Below are 27,516 nucleotides of genomic sequence, written 5' to 3' on the forward strand. Positions count from 1 at the left end.
GGAGTGCATCCAGCCTTCTTGGCCAGAACTGTCAGTGAACAGCAGCACCGGAAAGTGCTGTTTTGCTCAGAAAAGTGACGAGGTAAATATATCAACTTCTGCCCACTGCAACCCATAAAGCAAATCCGCTGGCATGAAGAAGACAGTCCATAACCCAACATTAGGTGAAGCAGAACTTCCCTGACTTTTAGCTGTCCTGTTATCTGCCCAGTCTTGTATGGAAAAGCTGATAGATGAAAGCTGTTTCCTGCCCATCGCAGCTTGTAACTGCTGAATCAGGTCTCAGAGGCTAAGTCCACAATATCTGGGCAGAGAAAAATATCAAACAGCACTTTTTCTAATCCGACCCAACCCAATAGAGAGACATCTGCCTGGCAAGAGATGCGAGTCCCAAAATCATCTATCATTGCTGGAAATGATATACCCCAGCACAGTTTCCCCATCTGCACAGGCCTAACCCGAGACTAAATAAAAACATTTATCATCCTTCTAAGCGCTCTCCTCACGTGTCAGTTACTTCAAAACTGAAGCTTACAAGCAGCTGATGGGTGCAGCCAACGTGTCTGAAAAATGCCTTATATGGAAAATAACAGTCAGTACAACTACATAGATCTGTATTGCAAACATCTAAGTAGAAAAGTTAGAAAATACTGCCCACAGACTTCTTTTAAAAGTAGTGGTGGAAAATGAACCCATCACTCAAAGTCCAGGACCAGCAGATTGTCTGAGATCCATTTCATTATTTAAGAAAGAATTCAACTTCAGCAATTATTTTTGGAGAAGCAACCATCTATCAAGAGCTGTTCACACTCTGTTAGCCGAAAAAATGCTGAGAGAAGTTAATTTTTTATTGAGCTATCTGGATCACTCTCATTGTCTTCTTACTTTAAGGGAAAAAAGAAAGGTTACTTGGTTTATGAAAATTACCATTTAATCAGACAGCTTGAAATTAGAGACTTCAAAACCATCCCAAAGCAGATTTATAATCTGACAAAAACAAGTGAGCATTCAACATCTCCACAGAATCACAGTGTATTTATTTCAGCACTCTCTCACTTCTCCAGCTACTCTCCCAAACTTTGAGAAAAACTGGTAAGTGATAGCTGTACCATCTACGCAGGACCTATACAACATCTGTCAAAAGCTTTAAAGCAGAGATGAAATTTGGAAGATAATTTTTATTTCATTTGCACCAGGGGTACACGCCCAGCTGAGCTAAGTCTATGCAGCTCTGCTCACATCTACAGAGCTAATTTTACTAACACTGGCCAACAATACAGCCTTTAGTATTTAGCTTAGTCAAGGTTATCACTTCACTGTCTTACTAATGAGCCTTGCAGATCTGAGTCGTACTCTTGTCCTAACTGGCTACTAACGAAGCAAATCTCCAGTGGTGCAGCCTCCCCTTTCATGCAAATCACTGGAGTTTAGGGAGCAGCAAAACCTATCTGGCACCAGCGGGTTGCATGGGGAAATTTTTTTCTTGGGCTAGAGAACAGCAGTGCTCTTGCAAAGAGCCAGCTTTGTCAGGAGAGGCAACAGATGGACAAATGACTCCCAGCCTTGCTTGCGTTCAGGCCTCGGCTTAAAACCAATGAGGCTCTGAGGGAATCAAAGGGTTGCAGTTGATCTACAAGCATGAGAACAGCATTATAAATGCATCTGTTTTGCTGCCTCGGCATGAAGCCTGATTGGACGATAAATTTATTTGCTGAAAAATATAACTATTGTTGTTACCATGTAAAAAACCACTGAAGCAGAAGTGATGAGCGGAAAAAAAAATTATGAAAATCAGGAGTGCAAGTGTAAATATCTGCTGCTTGAGAGAACGACCCAGGGACATTTCTGCCTGTGCTCATTGAGACTTTTACTAGCATACTTCAAAGGTCATATCCTTGAGACACTGAAGGGAAGAATTCAAAATGCTCTCTGGTGAACGGATGCTTGATTTTACAAGCTCAGTGAATTTAGTACCTTCAGTTAGTTTCTTATGAACAATTCAAGTTGATATATCTGACAAAGAGTGCCAGTTTAGTATTAAAAGATCATGTAAACAGTGTTTCTGAATAGGCAGGTTTCTTGACTTTAAGTCCAAAGTGTTGCAGAGAACGAGAATTTAGGAGAAGATAACAGCATAAATGTCCACCTCACACTCCGGTTCCCTGATACCAAGGACATGCTATATGATAACACTATAAATCTTCAAAGCGATTTATAAAGAAACAATAGCATTAATAAGGGTAAATGGATTGTATAACCTGCATATCCCTTTCTTGTTTAGCTTCTACCCATCTTTCATATGCCAGACTTGTGTTGATCTGCTTATTTTTCCTTTTTGATCTATTGCTACATCACTAGACGAAGCAGATGAAATTATAAGGATTGGTGATGACGAAACCAAGGTGGCTGGTGTAACGCACAATGTTCTGGGTGATCTACATAGCTTTGTACATTGGCAGGAATGACTTTCAGTCCAGAATCTCCACTCTTCCAACACTGAGCGGACAAGGGGAAGAAACACAAAAGCCCAAGGTTTGCAGGTGCTAGATGTGCTATCAGCTGTCATTGCCAAGAGACAACCCCAAAGAATACTGAGTCCTTCAGTCAAAAGCAGAAAACATCCAATTATCCCAACAGCAAAGGAAAAATAAGTGGCTTGTCACTTTTTTACTTGCTGAGGACAAAAAACATTGGCGAGCATTCAAGTTGTTGATAGAAATGCATGCTCATTTGTAACAGGAATTCTGCATAAGTTAGGATAGACTAGTGTATCTTGGGACTACCATTCTGCAGTACGCGGTGCTGGAGGACCATGCTTCATTAACAGACGATAGCTGCGACCAGCTGAAGGTTGCCCACTTACTGACTAGCTCCACTGCAATCAGTGGGGCTTTTCCTACAACTATTTTGGGATTCTCCTTTGATTTCCATGGAAAAAGACCGCACCGGCTCAACTGCTGCCCTCAGCAATAAGGTGCAGCACATAAAAGATACGTCTTGTAAAAGGAATAGGCCACATCAGCAGGAATGAAGGCTGCTTAAAATGAAGTAACACACGCAAGAAGTAACATCTCTCTGCAAGAGTCTTGTTTATGTGAGCATCGGAAGACAATAATTGCTATCTTTGCAGAACTGCATTTTGATGAAAGGCCAAAACATGGACCCATCCTGTCTATACCTGCCAAACGTAGCAGGAACAAATTGTATTTTTGCAACTCACGCTAGACCCTGAGAATTAAAAGTGGAACATGACCTTGCCCCCGAGGAGCTAAGACACATTTGAGTGGAAATCTCTTACTCATGTCTCCCTAAGACAGGAAAATTAGTAACGCCACAGTGAAATTCTGTGATAATCGTTTCCACAAAGGCAACTCTATACCTTACTTTTTAAGCCAGAAGATTTATGCTGGAAAATTCCCTCGTGGACATAAGCTCTTATTTCAAGTCTATGAGTTATGTAAAATATAAATTCTTACAGAGCTTCAGATTTTCAGTGCTCTGAAAGACTATTTCCCCTTTGGTTTTTTTTCCCCCCAGGGGATTTTGTGTTGTAATTCATTGAGCGATGACCAGTGTCTCCGCAGTAGTCTCCTACAGAAATATTCTTACATTTTTTTTGAATGATGTAGGCAATAAAAGCTTTATGTGCAGGTATAGTGATAAAGAAAAATGAAGAAGTAAATAAATTACTATATATATTATGATACTATATCATTATATAATTACTGTTATAATTATTTTATATATATATATATTGCATATTACCATAAAGATATATTGTTATAACAATATATTATATTATTTATGAGTATAAATTAAAAGGCTGTTATATCAAAATCGCACGTGTAACCTAGGAGAAGAAAAGAAAAAATAATTAATCCAGCGCTAGAAGCTTAAATCAAGCAAAATGAATTAAAGTATAATTATCTAAAGAGTTTCTTATAATAAAAATAGCTAAAACCAGACATTTTTAAGAAAGCTAATTAACCGCTGGAGCAATTTAGTGTGACATGTGGCAGATTTTCCATCATTTGCATTCTTTAGATCTACACCAGACTTCTTTCTAACAAAGCACACCACTGTTCAAATAGAAGTTAGGTGCTCAGTATAGGAATTAGCGGGTGAGAGGTTCTGATCTTCGAAGGTCAGATAAAATGATTGCAGTAGTCTCATCAGACACTGAAATCCATGAATTTCCATCCCAGAAGAACCACATGGAATTGGTGCACCAATAAATGGCACATCTGGTTGACCGGTTTTGGGGGAAAAGAAAACTCCAGGTCAGAGAATGTGCCATAGCAACTGTTTTGGAGTCACTTGCAGAAGACCATTTCAGAGGGCACATTGTGCTGAACGCAAGTCTTACTCTCGGTAGATTATGTTTATATATTGGCGGACATTAGTTTGAACAACCATACAACAGCCCCAGCTCTTGATTTCTTTCTTTCTTCTATTATGACCAATAAGGAGAATCTGCGTCTGAATGCACACACAGGTACGTACATATGCCTTTTTTTTTTTTTTTTAAAGTGTTTCAGTTTTTTGTACAGTATTGATCGTTAAGGCAAATTCATAGACGTCAACAACTCCCAATGAGCTACGTAGCTCTCTTGACTGTTTGTTGTCTCCAGCAGCTTCTTAACTGGCTAGCTTGTTTCCAGGAGGTTGAGCCAATTACAAAAATCTTCTGCTTTAATAAACTGATACCCTACTGATCACCCCAGAACATTCCTTTTGTGAATGAACAGTCTACAACATCCTCCAATATTATTTTAAATATATGCCCCCTAGCTCCCGAGAAGCAAGGAGCTAAAATAAAAACATCGATGAGCCGTCAGTACAGAGCTGTTCTTTCATGTAATTATGCCTACTGCTAATAGCTTTCCATTAAAACTATGAACACAAGTTCTGTTAATCTATTATAAACGATTGGTTGGAATATAAAATACCTCTGCAAGCAAATCAGGTCTCATATTGAGCTTGGATAGTCGGATGCCAAATCCGTTTTACCCTCCGTAAAGGACAAGGTAGGCCGCATTACAACAGCTATTGAACTTATCAATTGGACCTCAAGAAAAACTTCCTTGGGGTTCACCTGCGAGGTATTTCTTGGAAAAAATGAGACCGTGTGAGCACCAAATTCAGATGCTGGGCTCTAACAAAGTGCTCAATGCATGGATTTCGCCAGTAACCAGCACTCCCTGCACTGCTGTAACTTGCCTGCAGAGGCGAGCGCCTAGGTCATCAAGCTTGTACATTTCTAACAGAAATCTAGAAATACAGGAAAAATATAAATTCTTAAAGAAATCTCAGCAAAACTAAGAGTGCACACAATACTCTGAATTTTGTTCAGAGCAGCTTTGTTCGTTTATTCCTCTTCTCCAGCAGAGGAAGCCCACAGTTAGTTCATACTAAAAGTCACAGAAAACACACTTTCATTTTTTGAAGTCGTGTTTTATTTAAGCACTGCCCTATGCTGGAACATCTACCAGTAGACCACACAGTGCCAGAGCTATATTCACTGGCACAGTGTAGTTAACTTGCTAGTTTAGTAGCTACCTAGCTTATAGGCTGCAAGGCTAAAGACCGGGTAGATTTAGGGCCGACAATTCTTTAGGTGAATCAGGATTTCTGTGACTCTTTGGGGAGAATTCAGTTAACATTGAGACAGGTGAACACAGGTATGTAAAACTGTAGATGTTTATACGCAAATTAAGCTCCAAACTTCCACTAAAGGCAACGAAGCACAGAAAGTTAAGCATCTCGCCCTACAGCGGACAGCTATTCGGGGCTGCCAAATCCCACCTTTGTGCCACTGTCTGTACCGACTTGAGCTTGATTCAGTTGCTTGCTCATCAATATCTATTGGCCTTTAAGAGGCCCTGAAGTATGAGACTTGCAGCTGCTACTCCAGGAGGGCATGAGTATGCCCCATGTCTTGCATCCATATTGCCAGCCCTAGACAGATGTCCTAGGCACTACAAGATCTCAAATGGCATTTAACACATAAGGAATCGAACTGAGCCCTAAATGTCCACAGATTGGAACAGGAGTGCAGAGGCCCAGCTCATCTGCAGAATACTCCGCTTAAATACCTACATTTAAGGGCCTTAACCTTAAAATAATAATAATAATAATAATAAAGCCTGAAGTTGATAGAAAGGGGCAAAGCAATCAGGTGCTCTTCCTTGAACAGCATCTCAAAACAAAACAAAACTCTACTAGAAATCCTCTAGTTTTTCTTCATATGAAATGTTCTATGTGTGTGTTTACTTAGCACTGGTTTAAGAGCTATTTGACCAGCTAGCAGACAACAGCCAAGGAGACTGCTCTGATTAAGCTGCACATCCCACCCCATGATGCCAACTGTGGGCAATGATCCAAGATTTAAGAGAATCTTCTCTTTATTACTCTCATTTTCTTGCAAGTATATTATTATTCAGCAAATATGATCATTTTTCTACCAAGACAAACTCGTTTTCTCATTACAACCACAATCTGCATTTTTGTAGTGAAACATGAACAATTCCATTCTCCAAGAAAAATACCCAGAGCACAAACTTGGTCTTTTGCATACCAGACTCAGTGGGACCTCGCTCAGATTATGATCTCTCCAGTTCCTTTCTCTTCTTGCTTACCAGTGGTGTGACCACACACCACTTCACGTGGCAAATACTAATGCAGATAAACACCAGTTTTTAACATTGCAGAAAGAGGAACACAGGACCGTGCAGAAGATTAAAACCACAGGGCTCCTCAGTGTGCGAGCTGCACTTAAACACTGCCATCTTGTGTTGCTAGCATATAATGAGTTTCGTTGAACTTAGAGCCCAACACACTCCAGATGCTTCAGTGAGGATTGTCATATATGGATACAATACTATTCATAACGTGCTTTCCTCTGCCTCGTACCCTCCAGAGGAAGGAGCGGAGGAAGGAGTTTGCTTTGCTTGCATTTGTCAATTGAATTAGCAAGTGCAGGTTTGAAGGAGCCCTGTTAAACCAGCACTTTAACAAGGAGGAGAAACAGCTTCAACTCTGTAATCAACTTCAGCTCTTTAACCCACACTAAATCTGAAATTCCACTCTTTGGTTAATTACAGGCAAGTAATCTGGACCAAATTCATGAAACAACTCAGATTTTTTGCAAACATATTGGGAAAATGAAATTGGAGAGCACATGGAAATATTTGACACTGCTTAGGAAAAGACAGTCTAGAAGACTAGAGCAAGTCACTCTAGGCAGCGGGACACCAGCCAGGCAGCCCTGACTCCATCACAGACTCTGAGCTTTGTACATGAGCTGAGCTTTGTCCCCCTCAGCCCTTCACCCCACAAGCGACTTCTGTGCCTAAATGATTGCCAGGGTCAGGGCAACATATCAGAGCTCCAAGGTGCAAAAGGTATGGGGGGCACCCCGATTTGTCCCATAGATTTGCTGCATGACACAGTACTGGAAGAGGGCAAATGATGGACAGGCTAGGATAAATTCATCAAAGCCTTAGGGGTAAAGAAACTTTGACCTGTGACAAAAAAAAAAAAAATAGTCATTTCCCAGTGCCTTTCGGGGAGGCAGGACTGGTCTAGAAATGGATCCTTAATTTATTCTCACAGTTTCAACGGGGTGGGGGGAGGGGGGAGGAAATGCAGTTGTCCATAGTTCGATACTACCCAGCACAAAAAAAGGCTCAAAAACCAGCTAGCATAGAAGGACATCTGCACTATCTCCCTTTGGCATTAATTTTATGTCCTAAACGAGACACAAATGTCCACAGCAGCTAATTGGGGTTCTTATTCTGAACAGCTCTGAGTGACCTGATCTTCTTCCACAAACAAAAGAGAGGACCCAAGGCTCCAGGAGAGCTCTGTGAACAGACAGTGCCAATATCCTCTGTACTTTGCATATTTGGAGACCAGAGTCTTCACAGCCTGGAGTCCTCATCTGATCTAGTGTTACTTACCACACCAGTGAAAATAAACAAAAGCAAAAATCTTTACCAGTACACTTTGCAGGAGACACTCAAGAGAATAACAAGATTCAAGGCCAAGCCAATCATTCCACAAAGGCAACTGAACATGGAGCTTGGCAAATGTGATGTGAATGGGCACTTCTAGGTATTTATTTTTAAATGTTGATTTAAAATTGATGTTTACACCACTGCTTTATTCAGCCTTTATTTGCAGGGAATTATTTGGTAAAAGGCATAAAGCATCTGTTCAGGGGAAAAGATTAACGAAGAAAAGCCAAACAGCAGACATGATAGGTTAAGAGCAAAACAACTTCCTAGCTTTGCACTTCCTATTTCTTAGGCCCACACTAATGTTACAGATTAGACAGACAATTTAGTGAAGCTCATCTGATGAGAAGACCCACAGAGGAGAAGTTCCCCTACTCCACCAGAACAGTAGAGACACTGGCATAAAACCCAGCCTGATCTCCCCATTTCCTTCAGCTCTTGCACCACGATCCCTCCCTGATCTGAGAGCTCCCTGCTGGCATCCAGGCTTCCCGTGAGGCAACAGTCCTGTGCCTCGCCTTGGTATTTGCCCCACGGCCCCTCATGCAAGCTGAAACCTGCAACCTCACCCTGCCCTCCTACCCATCCCAGCAGTTGTCCTCCTCATTCCCATCCGCAAAATGTGACCCAAAATTCCTCTTTGTCCACATCTCGTGTTTTCTTTGCAGCTTGCAAGGACAGGGATGCAAAAGAGTACATGTAACAGTGCATGAACTGATTCGGGAAAGCCACCGACCAAAACAATTTGGGAGCCACTGCTGAAAAACATAGCACACATTCCTGCAGTGTTTTCAGAAGCAGCAGAACCCAATCCAGGATATTTTCAGCACTTCATTTCTAACCACAGTAGAGAAATTTGGGGAAACTTCCACCTCTTGTGACCATTGTGGTTAAGGGATGAGCACACAGTTCAAAGAATCTCACCACTTGTATTAAATGCTGAAGAGAAAGAACATGAGGAGCTTGATAGCATCTACAAAATTTGAAGTCTAGTGTGAGCAAAACAGAAATGCAAGAGCTATTGTTCTTATACATATTTAAGGTGACATTTTAATCCTTTTATAAAAAAGGTTTTCCCAAAACAAAATTCAAACAAATTTTATTTTTTCAGCAAATCTTATGGACACATTCTGCTGGAGAGAAAGAAAAGAAACTTCTAATAAATGCAACATCAGAAGATTTATTTACAAATGTACTGTAATTCAACAACCATTCTCCACTCAATGTGTGGAGGAAAAAGTGATAGTTACATTTCTCAAATGGGAAGAAAAAGGAGAACTCTTCCCCTTCAATGGATTCCACAGAATATTACGCCATCACCACTGAGCAAACAGATTATACTTTGCGTTTAAGTTTCAAAAAGCACTTAATTTTAGAAACCACCATATGAAAAGCAGACACATTTGTGTGCATTTAAGTGCAGCTTCATATTAACCTAGACAATTCACTTTCAGTATATGTCAAAAATAAAGACAGCAATTGCAAATATATATTTATATTAACTATTTCTCTAATGCTCATTTCAAGAGCTCAGAAACAAAATACCCTCTTCATATACCATTGGAAAGTCAGCTAGTTCGGTTGTAAGCCTCAAAAATATTTTGAAGTTATTACTGAAAAATATATTTATTCTCCCTTCTGCTTTCGGTACCTAAAGCTGAAAAGTGAAAGCATTTTCCCCAGACATTTCCTTGCTGCATTTACTTTCTCATAAATAAAAATACAGTTATATGAAGGATATAATGCATTGCTATGAAGACTAGACAAGCAAAAGAGTTACTCTTAGAAAAAACACACATACACACAATATATATATTTATAGATCTACATCAGCAGCAATCACCTCTTCTTTTATCTGCAGCAGTGGTTTCATATCTACATTTGCTTCACATGGAGGTTGGTTGTCCAGCTGTTAGAGAGAGACAGAAGTTGTGTTAAACTCTAGTTTTAAACTCTAGAATTAAATTCTAGTTCCTGAAACAGCTTAATGACATAAATTAAAAATTTCAATTCAAAAATTGACAGATAATGGTAATTCCCAATATCTACTGAAAATGCTAGCAGCAAAAAGGTAACACATTCTGCATTTAGCAAGTCAAATTTAATGAAGAATAAAAGTTTGGATTTAATTCAACTATACCACTATAAGTTTTTCAGGCCAAGTAATTTTCCACAGAATATGCACCTTACAAAAAATAACTCCCAAAAACTCAGTATCAGCCTGAAGACTAGGTCACTTTTTTTTTTTTTCTTTGAATTCACCTTTGAATTTTAATTAAGATTTGCTAAACAGCTATAACAATAAGAGTGTTTTATTTTCCTCTCTCTCAGCACATATTTGGGAACACCTAACAATGCATTAGCGTTTCACTGTAATAAAGTCACAAGCATAAAACACTAAATGAACAAAAACATGCAAAACCATCACACCATAAAATTACACAGTGAAAATTAATGAACCCACATTTTATCAAACCTTTTAGCCAATATGGTCACGTTCTAAACCAATTAATCAATCAGGTTGGTGCTTATTGCTAACTGCAAGCAAAGTAATCTGCACTGCAGACCAGTGCTGTGTTTTCAGTATATATTTTCATTACAATAATCATATAGTTGTTTTTTGGATTATTCAAATCACCACCTTCAGTAACTTCATTATTTTACCTTCAAGTTCCCATCCTCTAACTTATCCTCCTCTACGTTTGGAGGTGCCCACAGACCCAGGAAGATACAGTCCGCAGAGAAGAGAACAGAGCCACTTCTCAAAAATTTACTTTGCTTCAGTGCTGTGGCTTTATAAGCTACAATATTAAAGGCTGACTAAATTGCACTTTATCCATGATGTTTTTGGTTACTGCCAAAGTCCTGAATACTGTCTTGCCAGGGAATAAAAAAAAAAAAATCCAGATTCTTTTCAGTTTCAGATTTATCCATCTCACACAGCAACTACCTGCCTTCCTAGAAGGAAAGATAAGCAAAGCTCAAATAACGTGAGCAGGCTCCAGATTCAATCTCCTATAAATCTAAGTGCTTTAAACAGGAATACTTTGGCCCAGTCACATCATCAACAAGGAGATAAAAAAAATCTCCAAACAGTAATTCAGAGATCTGGACCAGTGTTCTGGGTCACCTCCAGAGGGAAAAGGACAATCTTCTCCCTCATTCTACTAAACACAGCAGCATCCTTGCACCTCTAGTCAGCTTCTGTGGACGCACCACTAGTGTCAAGGAGAGGAGTGGGGTTTTTCACTTGCAGCCCAGGCACCACACAACTCTGAGCTTTCCCTCTTTCTTGAGATCAAAGAGAGCCTGACAGAAGCATCAGATGCAGAACTGCTCTTTGAGCTGGGCCCCCTCAGCCAGCCGATGCCTGAGGTCCTGCTCCTCATTGCAGCCTGAGTAGCCCAGTCCCTTCACTGCCTTCTGGGCCTCCAGGAGCAAAACGTGCCGGGCTTACGCAGAAGCATGAACAACTTTCCTAGCAAGTCATTCAGAAACCCTTTCCCTTAATTGAAGATTATCATTCTGAAGATACATATTTGCTACATAAAACAGAGCCATATTAAACCCCTAGGACATCTTCTAAAAATTAGGCAGTTGTCTAGCACCTTCTACAATAGCACGGAGAGAGAAAGTGGGAAAAAAACACTTATTTTTCAAAGCCTTAACATCATGCTCCAGTACGTCCAAATTCTGTAAATTGAAATAAAGGGGAAAAAAAAATTATACTGCATTTTTCAATTAAGATCTGTAAGTAAATCGATTCCCTGCTGACTTGTACTTAAACGAACAACCAATCACAAAGCTATAATTCAAAAAATAGCATCACAGAGAGAAATAAGCACTTTTACCACCTGCACAGGAGATACTAATAGCTTTCCTGGCATGTGTTAGGACTGAATTAAATACATATTCAGATTAGTTTTATAAATCTAGACCATTTTTCAAAATGACTTCTGTTATCAAGATGAGCCTGCTGAGCAACAACTCCTAGACACCACTTTCCCAGATCTACAAAGAAAGCAGGATGACAGTACTACCTTACCTGTTTGAAGCTGCTTAACAATAAGGTGGTAAAAAGAGCTACCAGCAAGTTAAGAGTGACTTCCAAGTGAAAGAAGAACTGACAACCAAACCTTTCTCAACCTATTCACTAATACACCAACTTAAACATGAAAGCTATTGACTGGCTCAGCTGTAAAAACACTTGAGGTTTTTACATGCGAGCACAAAACACTTGAGCACAAAGAAGAACTAGAATCATGTACACTACTGTCCGATTGCCTTACTTTTAAATCTGATATAGCAGTCATTGCAGAAGAGCTCGTTGTTTCGGATCCTAACTTCAGCTCCAGAGCGGGACCCCCCGAGGTCGCATCCACAGGCGACACACTGCATGATACACAAATAATTAGCAACTCCTTACAAAATACTAAAAAGAGAAAACATTACTCAAAAGCAGCTTGGATTAAAACTCAGCAAAGCTTGAGCCATACACCCACAACCACCAAAAGCAAGTGTGTAACTATTAGTAGACAAAAGGCAATCAGCCCTGAGAAAGTATTTTAAGGCGACGACTGCACAACGAATAGCAGAGATACGTGAACTAAACATAAAGCAGAAGCTATTCAGAGATTAGTTCATTAAACCTCATTTGAGCTTCAGTTTCTCTGAAAACTAGAACTGGCTCAACATGAAAGAATTTGTTCTTTAGACGGCAACAGCGATTTTGGCACAGAGCACCTGGGTGTGCTACTTGCAAGTTCCATGTGGCTCTACGCTGCGAGGCTCCCCAGCAATTTGGCACTCAAAGCAGCAAATACTCATGCACGCTGGTTTTACTGAGTTTTGCACCATTTTAATGCGTTCTTGTCTGGAGAGAGGGGGCCCGTTTCAATTTTTCTTGAATAAACACATGAATAAAGGGCTCGATAATTTTCGTGCCAACTTTATAAGTGCAGTGCCTGAACACACCTTTGCTATGGATATGAACCACCTCTGGAAAGACTCCAACTCGAAGCGTAACACTCTCCTTACTGAATTTACAAAGCAAAATGCTTGGCTGTCTGCAGAAGGACAGATAGCTGGCCTGCTTAAATGAGAAATTAATCTTTCGGATGGCAGTTTGTTCAACAGCTCATTAATCTTAAGAAATTTAGAGAAGACAAATTCGCAATTCTCTTAGCTAGGTCAGAACCTACTGATTGATCCCCATAATACATGTTCTACGGGAAGGGAGTAAAGAACAACCTCCCCAGCTGACTCGCATCAGGTGGGCAGGAATAGGAAAAGCCTTGAGTCAATTCCTTGCAACTTTCTGGTTGATGCATTGAACTGGACACAGAGGGAAAATGTTCTGAACCAGACACAGAAGAGTCTTTCCTAAACCATAGAGGAAGCAGGGTCCAAGGGTGTCTCCAAATCAGAGTCTAATTCCTCATCTAGTTCTAGAATAGGGGAACTAGCAGTGCTTCTACTTCCTTTTTAGGCAGTCGTAATTCTTTCAGCTCTGTGTATGCTCCAAACTGACTGCAAATCATGTAACCACGTCTCAGCGCTGAGCATGAGCTGATACACCCAGCTTCTAACCAGGGTTGCCTAACCACAGCTTCTGGTTGGGGGCTGGGTTGTATCCTGTGCCGGTCTGAACACCGTCGGCATGCCTTTGCCAGGAAAACATCCGATGAACACGGTCTGCTACCATGAGCTCGGTCTGCTACCATGAGCTCAGCAGCATGGGGCAAAGCAATTCCCCATCCCTTCAGCTAGAAGGGATTGGTCACTTTAGATGATTCAGTCGCCAACTGAATCTTCAAATCTCTCAAACTAGAGATATTTTGAAAGGACCCAATTCTTTAGGAGAGGTGCCTCAGCACCTTCTGATTTTTTGCCATCTATTCAAAGAAGGAAGAACTCTGAGATGCAAGTCATACTTGTTCGCTCTGGCACTTGAGAAGCAGCCCTAGAGTTGAGTGCTAAATGCCTGCAGACAGGACTGCCTCATGGAAATATGCATGTAGCACGCTGTCAGAGTAGAAGGTAAAGCAGTTGATTAGTAGAGCCCCTGTGAGCATAACACTGAGTAGCCATGCGTGCTCCTGATTAGTTCCTGTTCCTTCACGGTGTTACTCTCAGCTCTCACCTTAAAGCAATGTAAATGATAACAAAGACCGAGACACTCAATGATCATGGCTGCTCCTTTGCCCAGAACGTTATTACAGTATGAACAGATTTTCTTCCCACTGACCAACCTAGATACAGAATGAAAATCCTTTAAAATAAGCTTGAAAGGGTTTAAAAGACAAAGAAAAATTAAAGATTTTTTGAAATTGAAAACAAAAACACACAGAGAGTACCGGTAACAAGTGGACTATTAGGCCGCATGGGGAAAACAAAGTGAAAATGAGCATTCTGTACAGTAGAACTGAAAGCTCGGGAAAGCTATATTGAAGCTCATTTAAATGAAAGTTACGTAGGAACAAATGAGAAAATTCTGTCAAGTTCCTGGGAGATGTTTGGTTGCATAGAAAGCCTTCCACAAATAAACCTAAAAATATAAATTAACCTAAAAATATTGTTAAGTTTGGAGAGTAGAAAGACACAGGTTTTCTTGCTCTTGCCTCACTTATTTTTGGGAAAACATCCTAAAGGCTATATTTTAGCAAGCACCCCTGCCAAGTCCCACCATCTGCACCTTGTTAGATCACAGAAGGCTGGTCCTCGACACGTGTTCAAAGAGTTAACATAATATTGTATGCCATACAGAGATCAGTTTCCATAGATCCATCAGGCTGTTAGCAAATCAGAAAAAGCAAGTGAGAACAAGATGAGCAAGTATGTTTAAAGGGGTCGTGTTCTTTTGCTATAAAGAATGCAGGAGCCTAGCTTCAAAAAAATTGGTCAATTTATCAAAAAGTGTCTGAGAGTATAAGGGAAGTGTTTACAGTGTTATTCCATATAATACATATAATTCTGTGTGTATGACTCTCTCTAGTCTTATCTCAAGGTACTTTTTAAATGTTTCAAGTGCATAAGACAGCAGTTATCTACCCTACCACAACTGAATTCCATTTCTGTTTCAAAATATGTTGCAACTCTTGCTCTTCTTCCTAGATTAAAAACAACATCCTACCCTAATTCTCCAAGGTCATGGGTTATGAGCATTCTTGAGCACTCCTTGAGAAGATATTGACCACATGCCAGAAAGGGTGGGGGGAGGAGAGATGAAGACAGTAAACCGTGGGCTTTTAGGAATCGTTTGTTAAAAGAAACCTCAGAAAAATAAACACCAGAAATGTCATCTGCAGAAGACTTTTACTAATCATTTTGGTAATCAAACAGCTTGGAGACTGGTGATTTGTTATTCCAATTTAAAAAAAAAAAAAAAAAGTGTAAAGCAGTGATGACAAGCCTGGGGAATTTTCTGAATGGCTGCAAGGAGCAGGGAGGTAATATCAGCTCATACTTCCAACATCCCTTTCAGCCAGAAGCTCAGGGCACTTTTACTTAACTTCTTAATTAAGGTCACAGACGAGAACACTGCTGTAGACCAAGGTATCTATAGAATTCACTCTTCACCACAGCCCGAGGTTTATACGTTTCCAGCAGAAGGGCACTACTGACCTGCTGTGCATTTGTGACCCTGGCTGGGAAGGAGAGATGGGTGACTGAGCCCGGGGGGCAGTTTGGGACAAAGACGGGGCTCTCCCAGAGCTGGCAGAAGGAGGTGCTTTGCTGGAGGAAGGAGCACGCATGTAGGCTCGGTTTGAAGTGGACACGGGGCGACTGAAATCTTGATTAGATGACAGAGATGAAGGGGAGACGGACTGATTCATCCACGAGTGATGCCTCCATGAGCTTGTTCTTGAAGAATCGAGATTGTCCAAAGACTCACCTCTGTAACGTAGTTACACAAAGAAACGTAAAGGGCAGTGAGGCTGAACCAAAAGAAGCATATTACAGTTTTAAAAAAGGAAAACATTATCCTAGCATTTGAAAGATTTTCCGACATGAATATTCTCGTTTGATCACCCTGGGCAATATTCTTAATACACTGACATAAAGAGTTTCAGCCACAAATTACCCTTTGCGTCCAGTGCTAGTGCTGGGAAAAACCCAAGAGGGGTGAAAGAAAGGTGGCACTCCAAGACTACAAAATAACGGCAAAACACTCTTCACTGTAGGCTTATCAGGGTGAGCTACATCAAAATCTGTTGTATATCAACGGACCTCAGATAGTGGGTTTGTTTTTGTTTTCTCCAAGGGATACCAGTTTGAAAATAACAATCCATCCGCCGCTGGATAGCGACATTGTCTAGAAACAAGGAGTTGGCGCAACAGCCAAACACTCCCACGACTGATAACTCGGCCTGTTTCCTAAGTGACAGGACCAACATTTACATGTTACTTAAAGCAAGACACGAACTCCAGACTTTCCAAAATGATATTTCTATGTAAAAGAAACATCTTCTTTAACTGTGATAATCCATCTCCCCAGTGAACTGCCATACTGAAATTCTTAAACGCGCTTGTCAATGACAAGGCACGCTATTGATTTCCATTGCTGGTGTATCAGTCAGGAAACAAGGAGTTGTTATTTACAGGTCACCGAGTAACATCTCCACGCTGTGTACTTGCAAAGATTGAATGTCAGCTATTATACAGGCCACCCTCTTCTGTCTGTATTGCCATTCAGATTATCGCACAGCATTTTACAGGCTGGATTTGGTTCTATCCTTGCAATACAAACTGAAGCTCTAAACTACCAAACAGAAACATCTAACGAGAGACAAAGTTCATTTTTAACATGATTCCTACCTCCTCATACTATTGCTGTACAGATTAATAGGCTCCTTATGTACACTGGAACTGCGCTGCCTAATCCAGCTGCTGTCCGTATGTAGAGATGTTTTCTTTCTCATTTCCTGAAGGATTTGTTGTCTCTCCAACTCTGCTGCAGACAGGCCATGCTCCTTCTGAGACCCCTTCTGTGACTCACTAGTGTTCCAAGACCTTTCCGAATATTTGCTGTGAGCACCTATTTGAACAATAGGCAGAAACTTCACCTAGGCATCTTAAGGCACAAAGCTAGATATTAGCTAGATATTACAGATATCAAGCATCCAGTACCCCGGATATAGTTCCGGAAGCAGTAATTCATCACCATATTCACAAGTTCCTCTAGTTCACTTTTCAGTGGATTTCAAGTGACCAGTATCAAACTTCACAATACATCGTTATTTATTACAAAATGTTTTATCCATACTTCTATTAGTGTGGCCCTTTACATGATGTTTAACTTATCTACAAACAGGTATTTCCCTTCACTTTTAGTGATGGCTTTTTTTAAAAGAGTGTGACACCTTTTAGCTTTGTAAGTTAGATTCTTCCACTCTAACATCATAAATTGAAGCACATTTCAAATATATCATTGCTTCCTCTTTCGGAGTTTTTATTTTCTTTTGCTATAAGTTGTTCCTGTTTCCAAGAATTCTTTCCCTATTCAAGGTGCTAGACACATTGCTTAACCTTGATATGTGTGTGTGTCTGTGTGTGAGATGTATGCACATACACAAACACACATATATGTATTTATAATTAAGTCTTACAGAGAATTTTCTCCATTATTTGGATGTTGTGTTAACTAGCCAGTGGAAACGAGATTTTTGGTGTAGAAGACCTTTTGATCCCTGCTTGAAATTTTGAAAGGGGAAACAAAGAAATCATCTTTCTCTAATATGGGTTTAGACATTAGATGGCAGCAACTTTGTTGCTTTCGGAACACTATAACTATCCTATACAGTGGGACTATTGAACTAAGAAAATCGCTCAGCAATAAATCACTTTAAATTACATTTCAATCCTTTTAAATACGGTTCTGACTACAGATTTGCTCTTGGTTTTAACACTGTAGATTACCATTATACAATACAGTGAAAGTTTTTTCTCCCATTAGTTTCAATGACCAAGCTTTAATGCGTGAAAGCACTGTTGTCAATTTGTGATACTTCCTCTAACACACCATTTACTTTCCTCAAACTCATAGCTCAAGTTTTTCTGTATATATCCTTCGTCTGTCTGCTTTTGCGTCAGCCCATCTAGCTGCAGCCATCTATCCCACTAATTTCTCATATTCACCGTCACCCATACTGTTTGTATATGCAAATCCACTGTTAATACAGAACCTCTTCCTTCCCAGTTTACACACAGAAATAGCTTTTGGGAGTGTAGTACTGTAATGTATTTAGAAAATTGTTTATATACTTTCTTCTGAAAAAGCAGTAACGTAACTGAAGAACGCAACTCAAGAAAGGCAGGAGAGTCTTGGAAAAAAGCCACTGTGACAGTACCAAGAACCGACTTCTGGCTGTGTTATTCCTACACTAACAGAAGTTAAAAACAGCTAACAGTTGTGCCAACTACACATCATCTTGGTATGCAGAGCTTTTTTATTGACAAAGCAAATATAGCATGAACACATACAACAATTTCAATGCTACACCTACAGGACAGGGTTTATCTTGTAAAGTTTCAGTCATCTAAAAGTTAGGCATCTAAGTTCCCTTCGTAATCACTGCTAAGGCACTTTGAGAAAGAAGTTAATCATATTTGTCTTAGACCTCTCTGTTGACCGTATCAGTTTTCTCTTCCTGTTAAAACTTCAGTAAATTGTGCTGCATTATGAATTTGAAGTACGATGCAGCTATCAAAAAGGTCTTTGACAATCTTGTTAGGATGACTTCTTCTATGCGAGAACATTTTCTGAAAAAGATGCATTTAAAAGATAGTGAAAGTTAAACAGTACTTACCATTTCTCTTTGTTGTAACTTCATCCAGTTCTGAGGTTGACTTGGACTTGCTCCTAAAGGTACAGGAAACATTAGTTTCTGTATCTCAACTACGAGAGCCCGTCACAGACAAAGATCTTACCACTCCGGACTACAGATACCCAACCCTCTCTTTCACCAACCCTCTCACCAACAACTTGCAATGTACTTAAAACAAGAGACAAAGAAACAGACAAAAGGACAACAGGATATTAAGGAGGAGAAAAAAAGATTTCAGTATTGGTCAACACAGGTAATCACACATTATTCCCCTATAGCTGAAGCTGGGAACTTTCACAAGTCTTTAATCATTGTACTTTGCTCAATAAAAACATGCAAGAAACACAGTCCCTTCCCTACGGAAGCTCTGTAAAGACTACAGTCAGTCAAAGAAGTGCTAACTTCCAAAGCAGGTTTATAAAATGACCTAATGCTGTGAGAAACTGAAATCACACTTCAACAGCGCTACTAGACTGTAGGCAAAGCACGTCCTTAAATACTGCAGGCAGATTGTCCTTGGGAAATTTATTATTCATTGATTATAGCCAGTAGCGTCATTTTTTAAATTAGTTTTAGCCAAGAAAAGCCATTCAAATACACAGGAAAATAAATGGCAAAAAGCTGGTTTGCTGCCAGTACAGAAGGGAGCTTTGGCAACACCTTTCTGCTACCTTATTAGTCCTAAGTAATACAGCCAGTTTCTCAGTTTCAAATAGTTCAGAAAGAAACAGAACTCCTTTGCTGGGCCACAACTTCAACAGCAAAGCTACGGATGGCTGCACAGCAGCGTTTTCACACATATAACACTGGTTGCGTAAGAGCGTATGAAGGGAGCCTTGTGCTTTATCTACAGGTAAATGATACATAACCAAATTGCATCGTGTTTCTTGGTCCCTCCAGTTCTAGTTATCTGTCATACAAGGCTGATCTATTGTTTTATCTATCTGAGAGGACACAGTTGCACAGTTGTTTGTAGTGAACATGGCTTCCAAAGAGCAGGGCACCCTGGTCTGGGACGATTTTAGCACCTGAGCCTCCTCCTCATATATATGTGTATATATACATAAAATTTAAGAGGTAACCATTTAATTGAGGCAACTTCCTGAAATTAGATTTAGATCTTCTAGGTAACAGATCGAGAAGTTACACCCAGTATATTTTGGGGTTCATCTTAGTACAGAAGGTCACGCTGATTCAAACTATAAGAATGTATTAAATATGTAGTGGAGATGATCTTTTGGAACTACTATGGGATGCCACCTAGGACAAAAGGCTTGATAGAAGTGTCCTAGATTTAAGTTATTATGGACTTTTTTTTTTAAAACTGTAGCCCAGTAATTAAATGGGAGAAGAAAAAGCTGTCTATCCAAAGAGCCCAATAGATCTGTAATAGCTAATGCTCTATGGAAATGAATTTAAAAAAACCTAAAAGCCAAAAACCCACACAAACCACTGAGCACAGTCTAAAACAAAACAGAAAACAGTCAAAGTAAAGACTGGAACAGGTGGCACACCTACTGCCTTCCTAATAAATATGCTGCGGCTATCTCTCACTTCCCCCCTGCTTGCTACCTCAGGTTTCACAATCTTGATCAAGACAACTGCACCTTAGTTTGTACAGTACATTATGACACAACCACAATTTTAGCTGAAATTGTTTTCCAGCCAGCTAAGTCTAGTGCCACCCACATATTTACTTCCTTATAGTTCTGCTTCTCCCAGTAAAATCCTGCTGATTAACTGTTGTTTACCACACAGTCTGTAATTTGCCAAAAGTTTGGCTACTTTTTTTTTCCTTGAGATGAAAACATGACATAAAAACTGCAAAACACAACAGTGGTACATAATATAAGCTTAATTGCCATAGTTCAAGTTTATTGGACATTTCAAGACTTTGACACAGGAATAGTGACGTACGACTGATGCTGAAATTCAATAGCACACATACCTATCAGCAAATGACTGATCAGGTTGCTCCTCAACGGTTTTAGAAACTTCGTAACGCTCATAATGTCTATAAAACAAGATGCATTATTATGTTCATATGCAAAAGTACAAATATTTCCTACTAAAAATACTCAGAATAGACCCTTAAGCATATAAAAAGGGTGAACGTTCTAAGCAGGCCTAGTTTTAGTAGCCAGAAACAAAACAAACAACCCAAAGAAAGAGTGTTGAAAAAAACTGCCTAAAAGTACTTGATTTTAAGTGACAAAAAAATCTAAACCTCTGCATGCCAAACTGGTTAACACTTATTGCTGAAGGTAATGTTTCAACCTACCTAGCAGTTCAATTTAGTATTACCTGTCAATGAGAGGATAGCCAGGTCGATCCTCTATCGTTTTAGATACTTCATAGCGCTCATAATGTCTATAAACAAAACACAGATACAGTCAAATATATATTAAACAAAAATTTCTAGAAATTGGACAAACAGTAAGCATACAGAGAGGAAAATGAGAAAGCTCAGATATATTGGTTAGGAACATGAAAATCCATGGGGAGGGGCAGGGGGGCAGAGACAGACAGATTTATAAACACTGCAAAAATTGTAAGTATTGGTAAACGACAGTGCTTCTATTATCTGTTTCAAAGCCAGGAGGGTAAAGCTTTGTCCAAACACAGCAGCTCTCTAGGAGCTGAGCGTATATTCCAGCAAATTGTCTGGGTGCAGCCTGTAACCCATAGGCAGAAACACTCATGAACTCGCACAGACGAAGCTCTTTACCACTTGCCTGTCCCCAACCTTCATGCTCTGCTGCTAGCTGACAGTCAGCACAGCTCTTTGGGGCAAGTATCCTGCCTTCATATAAGTTTATATAACATTGCGCATTTCAGAGTGGACCTTTGGCTATCATCATAAACAAATATTTAACGTTAGATATTTAAAATCACAGTTTGACTGAACCTGCTCATGTAACATTAAGTAAAGCCATCCTTGTCTAGCAATATGCATCCTTTAGCAGCAACCTCAGAAGAAATGAAAACCTCTGAAACTGAGGCACATATCAAGTATCTACATATGCAATTATATTACAGCAGCTTAATAAGTTACTGCACAAAGTCTTATTATCCCATAATTTGGGCAAGTTAAAACTGCAGAGATACTCTGGCTCAGCTGCCAGGAAGAACCTGTTTAGCCATTTTAACAACTGTGCCTCTGCTTTGCTCAGTGGGGATCTCAAGCAGAAGCAATAATTTAACATGTGTTAAAGTAACTCCAGATCTCACAATCCCCCCTGCAAATATATGCAATTTTGTAACCACATATTCTTCTCCTAAGCTTTAACGTGACACCGAGCATTATCTTCAGTCATCTCTTTGCTTATACAGCAGGGGGAGGAAAAAAACCCTCAAGAGAAATAAAGATTACTGTCTTGTGTATGACTAGCTAAGTGCATAATGAAATAAGGAAAAGTTATTGTTCTAATCTGTCAGTCAGATTAACCTCCCATGACACCTGTAGTTGTAGTAAAAACACTTTTCTGGGTAGGAACATGTACTTGTAAATTAATTACTTCCCCCCTTCCCCCTAAATAAGGGGCTGAAGAAGAAAGAAACCGTTTCACTTCTAGAATAGACATGTCCACAGTGGATAGTTCTTAACGGGCTGTGACATCTAAGCCAGTATCTGCTAATTTAGATTATCATGATACCCCTTATTGGGTAATTAGCACAGCAATTAAACTGTATTGTTGCATTGTCAAACGAAAATGAGAGAAATCTAAAAAAAAAAAAAAACCACCAAACACGTATTTGCTGGAAAATAGTTAACTTGGTATTTCTTCTGAAAGTCCTATATGTTGACTCACTGGCTTTCCACTTACAAGATTATGCAGGAACTCTAAAAAATCTTCACAGTAAGTGCTTTAGGTCATCATTGATTTGGCTGTAATTACTGTGTTTATACTTAGCTTCCTGTTTAAAAATCAGCAGAAGTGGGTTAAAAGAATACTTAATTCACGGAGGAAGAGTTGGTCTTAGGCCTGATTCTTCTACCTTTAAAAAGAATGAGTAATACTTTATTTAGCCTCAGCAGGATGATTTGTGCAATCAAACGTCACTTATGGCAAGGAGCATTTGCAGTCAGGCTGCAGCAGTTTAAGCTATCACCAAACAGCTTCTAGGCATCCTTCCTCGGCCAAAATGCAAAACACGCACATGTAATTGTTTCTAGCCTATTTCAGAGCAAATTAAAACAGGTTTACTTAAGGTAAAATGATTTGCAACAAAACAGATTCCAGAGTACTAGGGGGGAGGAATTTCTCAAACTACACCAAGTTGGTCAAACACACTTGTCTGATGACACTTACAGTACGCGCAAGGGATAGCACAACTAAGCCCTTGCTGTTTCGCTGCTGAAGCACATATAAGTGGCTAGCAGGGTTAGGCTATCACGTGCAGCCTTGCGGTGAGTGACTAACCTACAGTAGGAATCACACATGAACGCGCTTAAACATTCAGGACTTCCACACTCGCTTAGAAACGTATTTCAATTTCCATACTGATGGAAGAGAGAGCACATCTCCCTCCACAAGCGCTGACCTCTGATACTGAGGTGTCTCCACTGATGCATCCCTCTGCCTCTCGGCGCGCTTCTTCTGCTCCTCCATCTCCGCGCGCCGCTTCTGCTCCTCAGCATATTGCTGTTCCTGCTCTTTACGTTGTCTCTCGAGCTCCCGTTCCTGGAGCTCCTTTTCTCGCTGAAAACGGAGGGCTGCTTCTTCCTGGATCCGCTGTTCCTCCTGAAGCTTCCTCCGTTGTTGTTCTTTTTCTTCCTCATGCAGCAAGCGTGCCTCTGACTCACTTCCTCCATCTCCTTCTGAATTGTCAGGAGTATTTATTCCCGTGCTTGCCCTCCAGCTGGACACTGACGGAGTCCGCGCAGGGACAGACACTGTGTTTAATGTTAGGACAGTCTGCTCCTATAGCAAGGAGAGGAAAAATAAAACGTTGGGGGAAGGAGGTTGATTTTGTAAATAGAGTAGGCTGCTTATTTAGAAAACAGTTTGTTTATTCTATATCAAAAACCAGGGATAAAAAGCTACCCAGAGATTCTCAATGGACTGCGCACAGCATACTTTGGTTTCATTTTCTGAATGTCTGCAAACACATTCTCTTAATGTAAGAGCTCCGTTTCATAGAGCTGCCTTAGCTAGCTCCATGAGCTGCGTGCCCACAAGGATGCGAAACATCCTTCTTTCTAAAACCTCTAAAAACCACTTTCTTTTCAAGTGCAGCCCATCTCCACTTAAATCCCCAGCGGAAACAAATTCTTCTATGACACCCACAGTAAGAAAATCATCACATACCAGCATTTTTCCCTTCTTACTCAGAAACCTGAGACTGACCCAAGGGAAACACTGTAGACATGTACTAGACCACTGAATTCCATGTGACCTATCATATAGGGAAAGCACCCATCCTCCTGTGTCCCTCTACCATCTAAAAGTCAAGCCTCGGACCTACCAATCTGATCCTTCTCTCAAACATGAGAAAAGGTCTTTCAGTGCTTTAAAAATCTTTTAACTGACAGGAACAAATACTCCGCTCCAGTCTTGAATTCTAACGTTTATAAAGATGAAATATTTTACATCTTTTTGCTGCAAAGTCCTCTAACAGCTCAAAGAGGTTTCTTATTGCGGTCCCGAGCTTTAAATTGGAGTCGTCTTGTTCATTACTCTATATAAACACAACCGCTCTATCTGGGATGCCTGAAGCGGCACCCCTTGCTCTCATATAGCAACAGAGAAGAGATATCTCAGACACCTCCCACACTCAGGAAAAACCTGTTCATCTTCCCATAGGCAACAACCACAAAAGTAGGCAGCTACAGAAAGTGGATGCATTCAATATTTTGAAATATACCAATGCTGAAGTTGATTTAATATGTAAATTTATCAGATAGAGGATGAATGGGATGACAATAACAAGCCAGGCACTTATGAACGAGCCTAATGATGAAGCAGTGAAGGAGAATTTCAATAGGTAACATGAGCTAAATATTATTCAGCAACAAAGGTGACCATTCTTATTCTGGTCACAGTAATATCACACATGCTCTAACTTTTTGTCGACATATTTCTGGTATTAGTTACTTAACCAACCCATCAGGAAAAAAGTCTAGTTCAATAGGTCACAGAACACCCCATTTCCTCTTCCCCTCCTATCTTTGCAATCTCTTTTTGCCAAGTCATAGACAATGTTTTTATTTTAGAAGCATTTATTTTCCAAAGTGAGAAGATATATGACACAGCAAAATAAATTATTTCCCTGTTTGCCTATTTCTACTACTAGTGAAGCAAGGAAGAGGAAAGGAGAAAAAAAAAAACAGCATGAAACTGCAGTGTTACAGGTGAAGCCATATCCCTAGCCTACCTCATCTAAATACTTGGAGCTCTCTTTTTCTGCTTCCTGCTTCGCTCGTAGCCATTCTTCCCTCAGTTTTTCTTGTTCTCGCTGGTATTTCTCCTGTTAGGTTAGATTGAAGTTAGACACACAAATAAGAACCATGGCATGCTTTATTTGCATTAAAATATAATACTCTTATTTAATTGATGCTTTATAACAGACTGATGCGGTAAAAACATGCTGGAGCTCCACCAGGACGTTAAGTCTGGCATAAGCACGTGAAATCCTGGCCCGAATACAATCAAAAGGTCATTGATTTCACAGAATCCAGGTTTATATGCTAAGTCTCCTAACAACCAAGTATCTGTAATACTCTCTGCTTTACAGTTCAGTTTCCATTTGAACAAAACTCAGCTATGTAAGGTATTTCTTGAAAGACAGAGTAATTATATTTAACTTGGAATTGGACACAGTAATAAGGTAAACACAAAGTGCCCTCTAAGTGAAATATGAGGCAGTAATTTAGTTTGAGCAAGAACACTTGATCTTTTGGACCCTTATCTAAACAAAAGTCAGTTTCTGGACCTTTGAATTTGTCCTGTGACTGAAGTTGGTATGAAATTGATGCAATATCTTAAGGCACTACTCAAGGCACACAATAAAAGGTTTGGTGGGTTTTGTCAGTCGCCACTTAGTTCTTTGGAAAAGTAAAATGCTTAATAACGTCAAAAATATTCCTTCCGAGATGCTGGAAGTAAATAAGGAAAGATTTTGTTTCTTCTCTCTATTATGTGAAAGATCATCACTGGGATCAAAACGGAACATTTAGTTTCCTCTAGGCCCTCCAGACTAAAGAAGGAGAAACAAAGAAAAAGAAAAAACGCGGAGGGCTGAGACTGTTCTCGTGAAGGAAAGGGGAGCCAAATTTCACTCTTTGAAGCCATCTCTTGAGCGTCAAAAGAAGCACCCAAAACATAAGAGACCACATTCATGTTTAGCAAGGCACAGCTCTAGCCTTGCAGAGGTTATAAGCTAAAAGGAATGAGAAAAGATAAAACATCCTAAAAGCAATGGGGTAGCTACACTGTGTTTTGACATCAGAGTCTTTTGCCGAATGCACCAATTTTATTAAGAGGGCTTCTGCAGAGAAAGTGATGTTCATCAACATCTCTACGAGCCAACAGACTCTAGATAGCTAGCCTTAATTTAATTTTCAGAGATATGTCTTAGATCAATGACCACAGCTCAGTGAAACATAGGCCCATTCAACTCTAGAATGTGGGGGGTTTTTTTATACTGTCCTAAAGCAACATACATTGCCCCTTGCCTCTGCAATCCCTTCCTCCAGCTTTAGCAAACCGGGTATGAAGGTTTTCTTTGCATTTGTCTGCAGCTTCAGCTTCCTGAGCTCACAGAGGTCCTGGGAATCAGGACGACTAACAAAGAGGATGGTGACAGGCATCTAACTGAGGCACTGGCTCCTTTCTCTTCATCTCCAAATACAAGACAACACCTCAAATTGAAGGTAAAACACACTCTAGAGATAATTTTCTAAAAAAACCAACAAACAAACAAACACACACCCACACACACTCATTCAAAAGCAAAGACCACTGCGACTTCAGTTTCTGCTTACCCTTGAAGTTCTTTTGCTGGTAGATCATACCAGCCTTGTGATGATTCACTGTTTCTGGTTACAGTGATCATACAGCCTAGATTTTGATTTAATGAACCTTACCAGTGCGTTTTCCCCATTTTTTGCTAGGTAACTGCTAGTGTGTGTTTCTGCTCTGCCTAGAAAGCATCTGAAAGTCTTCATAGGACATCAGTAGTTGCAGGAGTTGAGAAAGGTTTTCTTCTCTGGCAGTTACCAGACCAAAGGGAATGCAGTCTATGATTATGAAGATGAACTATACCTGCAATAAACGCTCCTGCTCCTTTTGCCATTTTTCCTGTCGTTTTCGTTCTTCCTCTTGATCCCAAACTCGACGAGCAGGAGCACTAATGGATGGGACTGGGAGCTTAAAAAAAAAAAAAAAAAGGAAAAAAGGAAAAAAAGCACAGAAATGAGATATTTTTATCATCTTTCCCCACGTAATAAACGTTCTACATTTTAAAATGTAACTTTTTAAAATGAGAAATACAGAAAGTGTTACAAACACCACAGCTTTAGAGTGACAAGAACCTGAATTAGCCTTTTTCAAAGGGACAGAATGCCACCATTCTCTTACATACTAAAAAAGTTTAGTCAGTAGCCAAAGTTTAGTCAGTTATTTGATCAGAATTTTAAGGCAGTTTATAAAGCAATAGACAGCAGGGGG

General features: G+C 39.9%; 1 protein-coding gene across 32 annotated transcripts in view; it reads right to left on the reverse strand.

Moving 5' to 3' along the window:
* Window positions 1-9,178: 9,178 nt before the first annotated feature.
* The window catches only part of LMO7 (LIM domain 7), a 134,836-nt gene continuing 116,498 nt past the window's right edge, over window positions 9,179-27,516 (reverse strand). For 28 of the 32 annotated variants that reach the window (XM_068929626.1, XM_068929624.1, XM_068929622.1 and 25 more), the window contains 11 exons: window positions 27,112-27,216; window positions 25,223-25,315; window positions 23,390-23,769; window positions 21,149-21,214; window positions 20,793-20,858; window positions 18,827-18,879; window positions 16,836-17,055; window positions 15,642-15,914; window positions 14,161-14,269; window positions 12,308-12,410; window positions 9,179-9,927 (listed from right to left, as the gene is read on the reverse strand). In XM_068929626.1, coding sequence (XP_068785727.1) covers window positions 9,905-9,927; window positions 12,308-12,410; window positions 14,161-14,269; window positions 15,642-15,914; window positions 16,836-17,055; window positions 18,827-18,879; window positions 20,793-20,858; window positions 21,149-21,214; window positions 23,390-23,769; window positions 25,223-25,315; window positions 27,112-27,216 — 1,491 coding nt within the window. In that variant the 3' untranslated portion in view covers window positions 9,179-9,904. The remainder of the gene's footprint in view (window positions 9,928-12,307; window positions 12,411-14,160; window positions 14,270-15,641; window positions 15,915-16,835; window positions 17,056-18,826; window positions 18,880-20,792; window positions 20,859-21,148; window positions 21,215-23,389; window positions 23,770-25,222; window positions 25,316-27,111; window positions 27,217-27,516) is intronic. The other 4 variants (XM_068929627.1, XM_068929606.1, XM_068929629.1 and 1 more) reach the window with 1 other exon arrangement.

Source organism: Struthio camelus, chromosome 1 (assembly GCF_040807025.1).
Source record: "Struthio camelus isolate bStrCam1 chromosome 1, bStrCam1.hap1, whole genome shotgun sequence".
NCBI lineage: Eukaryota > Metazoa > Chordata > Aves > Struthioniformes > Struthionidae > Struthio > Struthio camelus.